The sequence below is a fragment of the Alternaria infectoria genome (genome assembly GCF_024043175.1).
Source record: "Alternaria infectoria strain BMP 0036 chromosome Unknown scaffold_1, whole genome shotgun sequence".
Classification (NCBI taxonomy): Eukaryota; Fungi; Ascomycota; class Dothideomycetes; order Pleosporales; family Pleosporaceae; genus Alternaria; species Alternaria infectoria.
The window spans coordinates 3616082-3628957 of NW_026250690.1; the positions used below are offsets into that span (position 1 = coordinate 3616082).

General features: G+C 53.1%; 7 protein-coding genes across 7 annotated transcripts; 5 read left to right on the forward strand and 2 right to left on the reverse strand.

The window, feature by feature from the left end:
* Positions 1 to 72: 72 nt before the first annotated feature.
* Positions 73 to 840, forward strand: J4E92_001208 (uncharacterized protein; the record flags this gene model as incomplete). The annotated part of the gene is made up of 2 exons (XM_051492621.1): positions 73 to 580; positions 641 to 840. The coding sequence occupies 2 exons, from the start codon at positions 73 to 75 to the stop codon at positions 838 to 840; spliced, it is 708 nt and encodes a 235-aa protein (XP_051358133.1).
* Positions 841 to 1874: 1034 nt separating this feature from the next.
* On the forward strand, positions 1875 to 2591 carry J4E92_001209 (uncharacterized protein; the record flags this gene model as incomplete). Its single annotated transcript, XM_051492622.1, has 1 exon — positions 1875 to 2591. The coding sequence occupies one exon, from the start codon at positions 1875 to 1877 to the stop codon at positions 2589 to 2591; it is 717 nt and encodes a 238-aa protein (XP_051358134.1).
* Positions 2592 to 3225: 634 nt separating this feature from the next.
* Positions 3226 to 5946, forward strand: J4E92_001210 (uncharacterized protein; the record flags this gene model as incomplete). Its single annotated transcript, XM_051492623.1, has 2 exons — positions 3226 to 3231; positions 3307 to 5946. The coding sequence occupies 2 exons, from the start codon at positions 3226 to 3228 to the stop codon at positions 5944 to 5946; spliced, it is 2646 nt and encodes an 881-aa protein (XP_051358135.1).
* A 627-nt stretch (positions 5947 to 6573) lies between these two features.
* Positions 6574 to 7545, forward strand: J4E92_001211 (uncharacterized protein; the record flags this gene model as incomplete). Its single annotated transcript, XM_051492624.1, has 3 exons — positions 6574 to 6748; positions 6805 to 7235; positions 7297 to 7545. The coding sequence occupies 3 exons, from the start codon at positions 6574 to 6576 to the stop codon at positions 7543 to 7545; spliced, it is 855 nt and encodes a 284-aa protein (XP_051358136.1).
* An 852-nt stretch (positions 7546 to 8397) lies between these two features.
* Positions 8398 to 9349, forward strand: J4E92_001212 (uncharacterized protein; the record flags this gene model as incomplete). The annotated part of the gene is made up of 2 exons (XM_051492625.1): positions 8398 to 9000; positions 9077 to 9349. The coding sequence occupies 2 exons, from the start codon at positions 8398 to 8400 to the stop codon at positions 9347 to 9349; spliced, it is 876 nt and encodes a 291-aa protein (XP_051358137.1).
* A 20-nt stretch (positions 9350 to 9369) lies between these two features.
* Positions 9370 to 10554, reverse strand: J4E92_001213 (uncharacterized protein; the record flags this gene model as incomplete). Its single annotated transcript, XM_051492626.1, has 1 exon — positions 9370 to 10554. One exon carries the CDS (start codon positions 10552 to 10554, stop codon positions 9370 to 9372), a length of 1185 nt encoding a protein of 394 aa, XP_051358138.1.
* Positions 10555 to 11384: 830 nt separating this feature from the next.
* J4E92_001214 (uncharacterized protein) lies at positions 11385 to 12587 on the reverse strand (the record flags this gene model as incomplete). The annotated part of the gene is made up of 1 exon (XM_051492627.1): positions 11385 to 12587. The coding sequence occupies one exon, from the start codon at positions 12585 to 12587 to the stop codon at positions 11385 to 11387; it is 1203 nt and encodes a 400-aa protein (XP_051358139.1).
* Between the last annotated feature and the right edge of the window lie 289 nt (positions 12588 to 12876).

Consider the following 12876-nt stretch of genomic DNA (forward strand, 5'->3'; position numbering starts at 1 on the left):
ATCATCAGCTCTAGCATAACTTTTGGCTTGTACATAGACACCCGCCACAACAATCAATTGCATATCACAACCATGGAACGAAGTCTACTGCAGTGCACCCGTGCATTCTCAAGATGTACGATGCAAGCCTCATGTCGTAATCTACCCAAATCCAGACCCTCGGCGATCGCGTCCGCACGACAGGCACGCTGCCTACATACGACGCGCCCCGCCCTCCTCCAATCCAAACCTCCAAGAACGCGCGATCGCGGCCCAAAGAGCGACGAAGACACGCAGACCGATTTCAGTGCTCTCGATGTCCTCCGCAACACCGTCGCCCCCGCCACATCCATCGATGCGTGCACAGGCGATGGCTTCGCGCTCAACAACCAGATGCGCATTAGCGGATGCGGCATTCTCTTGATAGGCGGAGAGGCATATCGATGGAAGCCTTGGCTACGCGAGGGCAGGAAAGAAGGCACCGTCGCTGGAGGAGGCACGGGCGATGATGCAATGACAGGCAAATTGCTGAACGCGAAGGGACAATGGGAAGTGCAGGAGCAGGCTTGGGGACTGTTGGAGTTACTATATCCGAAGCCTGGTACGTTTGTAACCTCCTGCAACGATTGAGTGACCAACGTGGACTGACAGCGAGCGACAGATCTACTCATCATCGGCACCGGCCCTAGTACCGTTCCTCTCGCGCCCGCGGTTCGCAAGTACCTCAACGACCAGGGAATACGATTGGAAGTCCAAGATACAAGGAATGCGGCGGCGCAATTCAATCTGCTTGCGACAGAGAGGGGTGTAGGACAAGTTGCGGCGGCGCTCATACCCATCGGCTGGAGAGAAGGACGATGATGCTCAAACTAGCAGCGGGCATACGACTGCCCCGTTGGTTTCTCCAAACCGTGACGCTTCCGTGGCTCATTGACGCCTTGGAAGACGTAGGAGCTGGCCTAGACAATCCGGCTGTGAACGACTCCACGTCGATGGTCCACCACCACAACCATGGAGGGTAGTTTGTTCGCAGGCAAGCTATAACAGGGTCAGCGACAGGTCACAGTGCGAAGACATATGCGCGTAAGTCAACGATTCCATGAGACATGCCCGCTAAGTCGAGCACGCTCACTGTACTATTTGTATACATACATTCCATTGTTCTTAGATGATCCTGGAACCGACCTGTACATATAAGTCCTTCGTGTCTCACCTTTACCTCTCTCTTTGTCGTACTTCTCATGAATTTCCAAACTCGTTCCTCGCGCTGCTTGCTTGTTCTGACCCCACCAGTTCTATTTGCCAGTCCGGCCGTCGAGCAAACAAACGCTGTCACAATCACAGCCGCGACTACCTGCCCCAGACCGCTCCTTCCGACTTGCGCCTTCTTAACTCACCACGTGGCCCGGCGATATCGCATAACTAGCAAGCCAATGTCGCTTAAATACGTGACCTGCGCACTATCGACCTTTCTTTCCACTCTCCTCAGCCTAATCACTCGAAGCTGTGAATTAATGTCTGACGCTGATATGCACGGAATAAGGTGGGGCTTTGGTAGGCGCGTGGTAACTCCTGCTGAGGAAGCAGCCATAGGCGACACTACGCCGCTATTCGGTTCGGAACGCTCTTACCGCAGCGGAGAGGCTGGAGGCGACTTTCCGCCAACCATGGATGGCAATGATGCTTCCGCCGCCACGTCTTCAGCAACACCACGTCCGGTGACTCCCTTTGTCGCCGAACTACCGATTATTCATAGCCCATCGTTACCGGCAGTCATACACAGCTCAGGCCCTAGGCTGTCCGTCCTCCAGTCGTTCAGGCTTAGCAAGTTATACCGCAGTCGGTTCCTATCGCCTACAGAAGTGTCCTGCCATACCGACCACTCCACAGCGCAGATGGAGTCGCAAATTCAATATGACGACAAGAGCCTAATAATCGAAATACTGTCACCCGTTCTCGACGACCTGAAGGAACTGAAGGCGTTGACACCCGAGAGTCTACAGGACCACAATCAGACCCTCAACAACGAGACGCACGCTCAGGTTCTTAAGCAGAAGCTGCTACCCATAGGCCAGCTTATCGTGGACTGCCTGGAAACAGTCCCACTGGACCGCCGGGGTGCCTTGGAGGGAGCTATATGCCATCACATCGCCGACAATTACTGGCCGCTGCCTGTCAACTTCTTCACCCATCTGAAGATTCAGGAGAAATACCGCAATGCGCTCTTCAGGTTGGCGCAGCGCACACCTGCCGGAGCCATCGAGCCGCATCCCAACAAGGACTCTCAGCAGCCTCAAGCACCAGCTATCGAGCCTGATCCGCCCCAACCATCGCTGGACCCGAAGGATATTCCGGACACGCCACCATTCCCCAAATCGACCGCTGAGCAACCTCAAGCATCAGCTATCGAGCAAGATCCGCCCCACCCGTCGCTGGAACCGAGGGATGATTCGGATACCACTGCACCATTTCCCGGATTGTCCATTCAGCAGCTACAATCATCAGTCGTTCAGGCCGCTCCGGGCTCTGGGGACTTTCTAGATCTAAACTTTTACGAGTTGAGAGCAGAGGCTATTGAAGAGGCCGATGCGAGGGACTTGGACAACGTATAGTACCCAATGGTCAAGTACCACCTTCTGCCTAGTCTTCCAAGGCTGGACCGAAAGATCCGGAAATGTCAAATGCCCATGTCACTCTTCAATCCTCAATGTACGGGCTATTGGGACGCTTCTTTCGAGATCAACAACAACCAAGTTCAATGGAAGGTAGTGATACCTCATGTACGCATCGTATGTGAAACATTTACTGACTTTGTACATTCATCCTTAGGCTAAGCCTGATCCTAACACCATCCTTTACAACTACATGCTGCCCCCCGATCATATGACCAAATGTGTCATACCATTATTTGCGACACGCGGCCTGCTGGCAGATCTTGAGCTCGGCGTGGCCACGAAGATGAGCCACGAGTATCAAGACTCTAGGCAAAACCTGAGTGCAATGCTCGATTATGACATGCGTTGTTGCATCCTCTTTCTGACTCGCAAACGGCCCGATCTCCAACCATTCGAAGTACTGTGGTGCGCTGTAAGTGGGGTTCTGAAGTTGCACAAACCCTCGTTCGACAGATACGTTCAGGCACCTACAAAGATTCGCCAAAGGGTCAGACGAGACGGAATAGCAGCGTTTCAGAGAATGATAAAAGCCCCAGATTTCGACCACGTTGACCAATACCTTTGGAACGCGATGAGGGTGCTTGAGATCTATACTAGACCTCTGGTTACAAAAGAAAGTGTATTCCTCTGGATCGATTCCTTTCGTCTTGAGAACATCGACGTCATCTACGATTTACGCTTAGATGGCGCGAAAGCTCGAAAGAAATTGTTCGATTACCTCGAAGAGAGGCATCCTGGTGGCGAATCCATATGGCACAGCCTCGTGCAGAACTTCCACAGCCATGATGTAGTCAAATTTCCAGAGTACGCTACTCGACCACGCTCAATCGAAACCATTACTACCTGGGTATATTTCTTCACAGAAGCTCGACAGGGTGTTCTACTGAAGGGAATGGACTTCGACGCATTAGTCCTCGATGAAGCTGTAGCAGCTGTAGCAGCGGAGCAAAAGAAACCGAAAAAGAAGAACAAGCCGAGGAAACGTAAAGGTGCCAAATCGGGGGAGCTGCCTGATGAGAAGGAGCTGCCAGTTGCTCAAGAGAAGTGCACATCTCAAGACCTTCCTGTGTCTCTTGAACAACCTCCACAGAGGGACGACACGACACCGCAAGAGGAGTCTGTAACTCAAGAACAACACACATCCCCAGAGCAAGCTCTACCCCAGGAAGAGCCCCAAACCAAAAAGCAGCGCTTATCTCGAGAGCTATCGACTACGCCTACACCTTGTGGACCTACACCCTTTTCAACGCTGGAAGAGAAGGAGAAGAGCGAGCAGAAGCAGTCAACAGAGCAGTTAAAGAAGCAAAGAAAGAAGCAATCGAGATGGGAGAAGAAACATGGCAAGGCAGGAAAATCCGACGCTAACAAGCAAGCAGCCTCAATCACGGTGGAGGAGTCTTCGCCATCCGTTGTCGCGAAGGCCGATGACGGTGGTGACAGTGTTGCTGGAAACGCCGACAAGGATAACGACGGTGTTATTGGCAGCAGTGTTATCAACGACGGTGGTGACCTTGGTGGCCACTTGTCTGCGGCTGATTCGGTTCCTAGCGATGAAGCGCCTACCAATCAAGAGACGGTTCAAGAGCATCCAAGCAACAGGTACGAAGTTTTGATGGCCAAGCCGTCGAAACACGCTGGGAAGTCCGCCGGAAAGCTAGCGTTCCATGCCGATAGTGAAGATGACATGAAGAAGGCCATGGAGGAGAGTCTTCTGAACGACCCGGGTAGTTGGTCAAAGGTGCAAGGGCGCGCGAAAGTGCGACCAAAGCAGAAGCAGAAACAGCGCACCGACGATCGCAAGAGTATCCAAGATGCGTACAGAGAGAGAGGCTATGCAACTGCTGTTACCGATGCACAGTTGGACAGGGCAAGAGCTGAAGTGAAATCGAGAGAGGTACGGGCGGACTATCTCAGATCTAAAATAACGAGCTTGTCTGCTCTAATACCAGGTGAGGGCAGCACTGGATCAATCAAAGAACACAACAGTACCGCTCGCGGGCAGCCTACTTCCTGGTCAGCGCTTTTTAAGCCTACGGAGAATGACACAGGGCGCAGTTCCCCTCGAGACGCGACTCCGTCTACGAATGCTGTAGAAACGCAACCGCGTACCACAAACGTCAGAGAGGACCATGAACCCATCCAAGAGAGTGCGCATTCTGTAGAACCTCAAGCTGTTGCGCAATCAGAACCACCCGTCAAGCAAGAGGATTTCAAGGGCTCAAAGCCGTCCAAGGCTGTTGCCGGCGCGGTATCGACTCCCACATCAGGCACAGAGAACAGCGAGTCCATCAAGAAGACCGTACGGCCTGCGAGCCGTCACAAGACTATGCAATCACAACCACCAGTTATTCAAGAGAGTCCCGAGGATTTGGTGTCGTCCAAGGTCGTTGCGGGCGCAGGAACGACCTCCACATCAGGCACAGAGAAGAGCGGTTCCACCAAAGAGACAGTACAGCTTGTGGATTCTCAGAATGTTGCGGAACAAGGAGTTCCGGCAGATAAGGGGGCATCCGGGGACTTTACACCATCTGAAGATGCTGCGGGTGCGGGATCGACTTCCACATCTGGCATAGAGAACAGCAGTCCGATCAAGGAGACGGTACTGCCTGCGGAGCCTCAAGATATCGCGCAATCGGAGCATCCGGCAGAGAAGAAGAAATCCAGGGACCTCGCGCCATGCGAAGACGCTGCTGATGCAAAATCAACTCCTGCGCCCAGCGCAAGGAACGAAGGCTCCACCACAGAGAGCGCACAAACTGTCGACCCTCACTCCTTTGCGCAAACAAAGATACCGATGGATGAGGAGGCTGCCGAAACTCGCCACAGGCGTAGGGCCAGCTCGCCGCCATCTGTGAGTTCTCACGCTCCTGCGCAATCGCAACCGCCGGTGGACGAAGAGGCACCCGAATATCACCACAGTCATGAGGACGGTTCGCCGCCTCCTGCGAGTCTTCACGCTTCTGCGCCATCGCAACCACCGGTGGATAAGGAGGTCCCTGAACCTCACCATAGTCATAAGGATAGCTCGCCGCCACCTGCGAGTCCTCACGCTCCTGCGCAATCGCAACCGCCGGTAGACGAAGAGGAGCCCAAGGACTACAATGGCCATGAGGATCACACAGAATTACTTCAGGAAGATGATACACCAAGCCAGCCCTCAATCGTGGCCGACTCGGCCACGTCGCATGTGGAGCAGTGGCTTGCAAGTAAATATGCAGCTGCCTTCGCCGGGCTCACGCAAGCGGAAATAGACAATGCGCACTGGCGGCCTCAGCAGTCAACAACGATTTAGATGCAGGAACCGTGGAAGGCCTTTCGACGTTATTGAGACGAAAGAGTGGATAGTAAAGGGCGGTAACAGGGTAGTGGAGGAGCTTGATGGAATTGTCGCGCCAATCTTTGACCGGTACTTCCGGCACGTGGCGCAGGTATGACAACGTCACATAGAGGGCTTAGAAGTATCGAATAGACGTCTCTACCCAAGCATACAATTTTCTAGACGTGCATCGTATATCGTATCGTCGTAGCGCCGGATCTAGTGTAACGGGCGGGCGATGCAGGGGTTTCAGGGTACGCGAAGTGGGTACCCGCATCTCGTTCCTGAGTGCACAGCCTCCGTCTCGTAGGGCTATCCGCGTATTCGTCTCGGAGTGGATCACTACATGGGTCTCTTGCGCTTTTGGGTGCAGCTTGCGATGGGCTCAGTTGTATAAGGAGGAATGATGTCTGTGACGATGGATTTTACAAGCCACACATTCACTCCGTTCGTCTTCTTCCTGTCGCTTTTCAACACATACTTCCAGTTCTTCTACATTCATTTACGACAACTGCTCGTGTGCTGCGAAACGGCGTGGTCCTTCTCTCCCTGCGTCGACCTTCTCAGGCATCTTCAGCCATACTTTATCCCCGAAGCATCGCAATGGCAGGCGACACGTCAACGGACAAAGATGCGTACGCTCTCTTTCCCTACGAGCCCAGCAAGGTCGGCGCCATCCTCTTTGCTGTCCTCTTCGGCCTAAGCACAATCTACCACCTTTTCCAAATGATCCGAAGTCGCGCCTGGTTCTACACAGCTTTTGTAATCGGATCAATAAGTACGTCTTCCCTTCCGTCTTACCTCACACAGGACATTACACTAACAACCACTCAGTGATGACAATCGGCTACGCAGCCCGCTACCTCTCCGCGCAATCCCCCTCCGAACTCATGCCCTACATCATGCAATCGCTCTTCATCATCCTACCACCCTCGCTCTACGCCGCAACAATCTACATGATTTACGGTCGCCTCGTCGTCTTCGTAAACGCTGAACACGCTTCCGTCATCCGACCTACATTAGTGACCAAGATATTCGTCTGCGGCGACGTCGTTGCATTTCTCATGCAGTCTGGTGGTGGCGGCATGATGGCGCAGGCAGACATGGCGGATATGGGACAGAAGATAATGCTGCTGGGATTGTTTGTGCAGTTGGCGTTTTTCGGCTTCTTTGTCGTGGTTAGTGCCATATTCTATTTCAGGATGAGGAGTGCGCCTGAGAGGTACACGGTGCCAAAGTATGGCAAATATACGTGGCCGACTTTGGTAAGTTTCTCCCTTCTTCTTATCTCCTTCGTCGACGGACTATCTAATAATGTTACGACAGTACAAACTGCTTGCTATCGCGGCTGTTGTCATCATCGCTCGCTGCATCTTCCGCGTCATCGAGTTTGGACAGGGCCATAGCGGGTATCTGGCTTCGCATGAGGTGTACATGTATGTTTTCGATACGCTGCCCATGTTCTTGGTGCAGGTCTTGTTCCACTTTGTTCGTGCGGATGACGTGTTTGGTACGAATCACCGGGCGGTGAAGAAGTTGGACAGCGAGATTATCGGATTGTACGAGAGGGCGTAAAGCAAATTCTGCTTTACATTGTAGTTTAGATGATGTTACGGGCATTGGTATCGCGTTTGAGTTTGGCGTGGCATGATTACGGCGTTTAGATACTCTGCAGCTATGATGACCTTGTGTATGTAGAATTCGCAATGGATTTTTGATAGACATCAGTGCGTGCATCTTCAATCTGCTGTTGTGGTGTTTAGGAGAAGTCGCCGGGATGGAAAGTCTCGCTCGCCGAGTGGGCCGAGGTCAACAGATCGGGTTAGCACCAACCCGTTTCTAGCTCCATCGTATTTCGTTCTTCGTTTCTCGTTCGCGTTGCTGCCTTCCCCAGAGCCTCCCTACTACTTTTTACTCGCCTATAATATCAAGCTCTTAATGCAATTGGCCAGTTCCAATGGCCCTGAAAAGAAAAGCGCACTCGAAATCGCGGACGGGCTGTGCCACGTGCAAACGCCGCCGGATCAAGGTACGAAGCATGTCGTACTACAACCTCCGTTCTGACGCGTGCGATAGTGCGACGAAGCAAAACCGCGATGTTCGCATTGCGTGAGGCATGAGGTTGCCTGTGTATACCCAGAATACATTCCCGTGCGAGCCAAAAGCTCGACTGAACACGCGTCTTCTCGTGCTCAAACACCGGCAACTCCGAACGCATTCCAGCTAGCGTCTCCTCAAAACGACCCGTTCGCAGCGAGCACACCATGTTCCGAAACCCAGGTCATTCCCTCATTCTCTTTGAAGGATATGTCCCTATTGCATCACTGGACAATGGCTACAAGTCTTTCCATACTCCCCGGTGTGCCGGCAGTCACCCAGCTGTGGCAGGTGGTCTTCCCAGAAATAGCATACAAACACGCATACATGATGCACTGTCTCATCAGTCTCTCCGCTTTACACGTTGCATATCTCAATCCTGACGACAGACGCGCAAATCTCCACATCGCAGCGCATCATCACACCGTCGCTCTCAGCGGATTTAGAGCAGATATCGACACCATTGGCCCGCACAACGCTGAAGCAGTCTTTGCAACTTCGACGCTAATGTTCTTCTACGCTTTCTGTACCTTTTCCAAGCTTTCAGATGCCAACGCGGACAAACAGCAAGATAGCGACAACACCAACGATAGCCTATCAATACGGACATCGCGTATTCTGGGTGCAGAATGGATACCCCTTGTGCGCGGTATCCAGGCTGTGATAGGTCCTATCTACGAACATCTCAAAGAGGGCCCTTTAAAATCAACGCTCCATCTAAAGGACTGGGACGATATGGATCCCAACATGCAGCCGGGACTAGATGATCAGCACGTGGTGCGCATCAAGCAAACATGGGCTGACGATGGAAATAAGGCAGTATACGACGAGACGCTGTATTTGTTGAGGAAGATGAGTGCATGGGTCCTCCATTTCCGGAAAACCTGGGAAGATCAACAGGAGGAATGGGGATATAACGGTAGTTGGTCTGCTGTAAGTTGCTAAATTTTGCTCTCTTGGTCCATTTGACACCTTTACTAACACATGGCTTTTGTCGCGATTGGTACAGCCGTTCGTTTGGCTATCTTTAGTACCGAAAGAATACTTCAAGTTGCAGCAACAACGGCAGCCATTAGCTTTACTCATCTTTGCTTACTTTGGCGCACTGTTAGAACAGCTTCACACAGGTTGGTGGACGGCAGGTTGCGGCACGAGCATCGTTGGTGTAGTAGATGACTTCCTAGGATCCTACTGGGCAGAATGGATGGAATGGCCAAAACAAGTGGTCAACCAACAGCAACAGCGGCAAACATCCGAAAACCAAAGCACCGTCATTCCATAACTCGATCGAGAGCCGCGTTCTCAAGCCACGATACCCAAAGCCTCGTAAACGGTTGCAATAAACTCCGACGTCCTCGGATTGCCCATACCACCCTTGCCTTTCTCATTCGTCTGCCCCAACCCGGCTGCATCCATCTTGTTCATCACATATCCAAACGTCATCTTCCTATCCGCATCAGCGATAACCCGGCTTCCGCCCCAACCACCCCAAGTCGCCGCCCGTCCCAGTGGCAGATCAGCCATTATGCTTCCTTCAGCTGGCAGTCCAAATCCCAGTCCAAGACGGACATTCATCGGAATAACGAGGTCCCTCTCGGCATGTTGCTGCGTCGAGAAAATCTGATCAAGAGTCTTGCCAGAGAGGAAAGAAGGGTTTTCCAAGGCTATGACGGACATGAGACGAACGAGAGCGCGCGCATTGCTGTATCCGTTCGCCGCGCCAACGACTGAACCCCTCCAGACAGCTTGGTTGGCCCAATCAGCGTCCATGCCGGGGTTGATGCCCATAGACTTGAACATGATACTTTTTGTATCAATGGCCATGCCCTCCATATTTTCTTGGTGTTGTGGTGGGGGAATAATATCGGCGACTCTGTGCCACTCCTTCTCCGGGACACCAAGTTGAAAGTCCGCCGCGAGTGGACGAGAGAGTTCCTCAGCGATGAACTCTTGCATCGGCTTTCCAGTCACACGACGGATCAACTCGCCGAGGAGATGGCCCATTGTGAGTCCGTGGTAGCCGTTCGCGGTACCGGGTTCCCACCACGGCGCCTGTTGCTCCAACAACTTCGTGCTCTTCTCCACATCGCACACATCCTCGATTGTAACGGGCCCCTCCCATCCACTCACTCCACTCGCATGCGAAAGAAAGTGGCGTACTTCCACGCCTTCTTTCCCGTTCGCGGCGAATTCAGGCCAGTACTTGCATACCATCTCGTTCGGATCCAGAAGACCCCGGTCGATGCACAGGAGAGTTGCGAGGGCGCAGATGGTCTTGCTAGACGACCAAATACATGTTATAGTGTCCTTCTCCCATGGTCGTGTTCGGGCTTCATCTGCGTAGCCGCCCCAGAGATCGACGACTTCTTTCCCGTCGAGGTTGACGCAGATGGAGGCGCCGAGCTCTTCGCCCGAGTCGAGGTAGGATTGGAAGACGGACTTGACTTTGGCGAAGCGAGGGTCGCATGTTCCTTGGACTTTGGCCATGGTGATGGGAGGGGGTAAGGAGTAGGCTTGGTTGGTATGTTGAGATGTGGTCGTGTCGTGGTGATGTTGGTTGTGAAGACGTAGTATGAGTTTACTTGTAGATCGGATGCTCGAACTGTGAATGATGCTTTTCTGTAACCAGACGAGCAGTACTTGTACTTTTCGAATTCAACAATAGCATCGTCTCCCCAACCTGACGGGGATGAACCCACTCGGTCCGCCGTATAGAGCGTATAGCCATCGGCTGCGGAACGTCTGTATTCCGAACTCGGAACGCGGACTAACAAGGACGACGACAAATGGCGTGGTATGAAAGTGCCCAAGTCACTGCGTTGCGCTGCATCTACGCATAGTTCTAGAGTTGCCGTATCCTGATGCCGCTGTAGTCGGATCACTCCTCGGCCGATGCCAGTTCCTTCTTGGCGGTATTCCGCATTTCTTTGTGCGGCGGCTTCGGTGGTACTCCACGTCCTAGCTACCCAGAGATACTCCGCACACCCACAAGCTGCGGAAGCGGAGTCGAAGTCGTCCCGCAATTGACATCAGTTGAATAAACGACTGCATATTGTGAATCAGACCTTGATTGGGCGCAAGTGAAAAGTGACTACTCATGGCATGGCATATACAGTATGTCATGTTCTGGCACGGGAACACTAGCTTCTCCAAGTCGCACACAACGACCGTTCTCTCACTCTAGATACTGAAAACCACTTTTCAAGCCGAACAATACTACTGCGTCCCAAGTTCTCGAGCATGAGGAGGACTCCAGATCCCCATACGCCTCGACACCATGACTCCATGCCATCTCCACTCATCCCCGTCCCCCACCCCTACTTAAGAAACTTGCTAACAAGCCCCTTCCCACCCTTGATCAAATTCTTAACCTCCCTCTTAATATCATCCGTCGAGTTCCCGCCCTGATGTCCCGGCTGCATGAATCCCCCACCTGCACCGCCTTCCCCACCACAATGGCCCTGACCACCACAAGTACCACCAGGACAACCTTGGATGAAATGCTCAACTTCACCGCAGCATCTCCCACACTCGCCCGAGCCCATGAACGGACCTCCTTGACCCCATCCCACGCGCATGATGCGGGCTTTACGACCTTCCCATCCAGTCTTCGCATCCGTGGCGTGGAAGCAGCCCCAGACCTCTGGGCCGCCGGGCCCGTTGACTAGGACGAAGTTGCCGTGACCTGGACCATAAGGCGGAGAGTCGTCGCGAGCGGCTTTGAGAAGGGGTTTGTTAGATTTAGCCCAGGAGTGTGGGTCAAGCGGGTGACCGCCGGTGTAGTATAGGATGTTCATCTTGTACTCGTGTGTCCAGCTTCCCGCGCAACTGTACACAAGACCCATCCAGCGGCCGTCCGGTGAGCAGAGGAACTGCGGACCCTCGTTTATGCCGCTGGTGCCTGAGAACTCGAATTGCAGGTCTGGCGTGCTGATGCGGATAGGGTGGCCTGTACATTCTGTCGGCGAGACCATCTCGATGATGAAGATTTCTTGTCGCGACTCGTCGGCGTGGGTACCGAGGGGCCAGCCTGAGTAGACGAAGAGCATGGAACCGCCCAGTGTGACGACTGTACCGTCGATTGCCCATTGCTCTTCGGGGAGACCGCCTAGTCGGCCGAAGAAGTTCCATTTACTTGGCTCCAGAGGGTCTTCTTCTGAGGGTGGCCCTGCCAGGACAAACATGCGATGCGACTTGTTGCCATGCTTTGGGTCATCGGCCGCGAAGTAGACATACCAGCGACCATGGATGGAGTGCAGTTCAGGTGCCCATAAGTCGGCGGAGTAGGGCTGGTCTGGTGGGGGACGCCAGATCACGTTCTTCTTGCACTTCTTCTCAAAGTCGAAGAGTGAGTCCGCGGACCAGATCTCTATGTGGCCGCCGCAGGTAAAGGTCATGTAGTACGTGCCTTTGTCCCAGAGTACGTACGGATCCGCACAGCTGCTGCTAGTGATGGTGAGGATCGTATCGTGGTATTGCGGCCTTTGCGCAGGCCATGCTGGCTGCAGTTGTTGCGCCATGTTTACTGCTTTTGCCTTACGGTCCGATCCCGAACTTCAGATGCTAGTGCATGTATCGTTTGGAGAGACCTCAGAACCGATGAAAGAGGTCGGATACGCTCTCAGATGGAGTGAAAGTGCTAGCTACTGTAGCAAATCTAGATCGTTGATTGAATTATTAGCGGTGGCTGTGTGCATGTGATCTCTGCTCCAAGGCGCACGCGCGTAACAGCTGTATGATGACGTCATCGCGTACAATCATTTTCTTGGTTAGTACTACATAGCCGGACTGCTTCACCTTAAGCAGGCG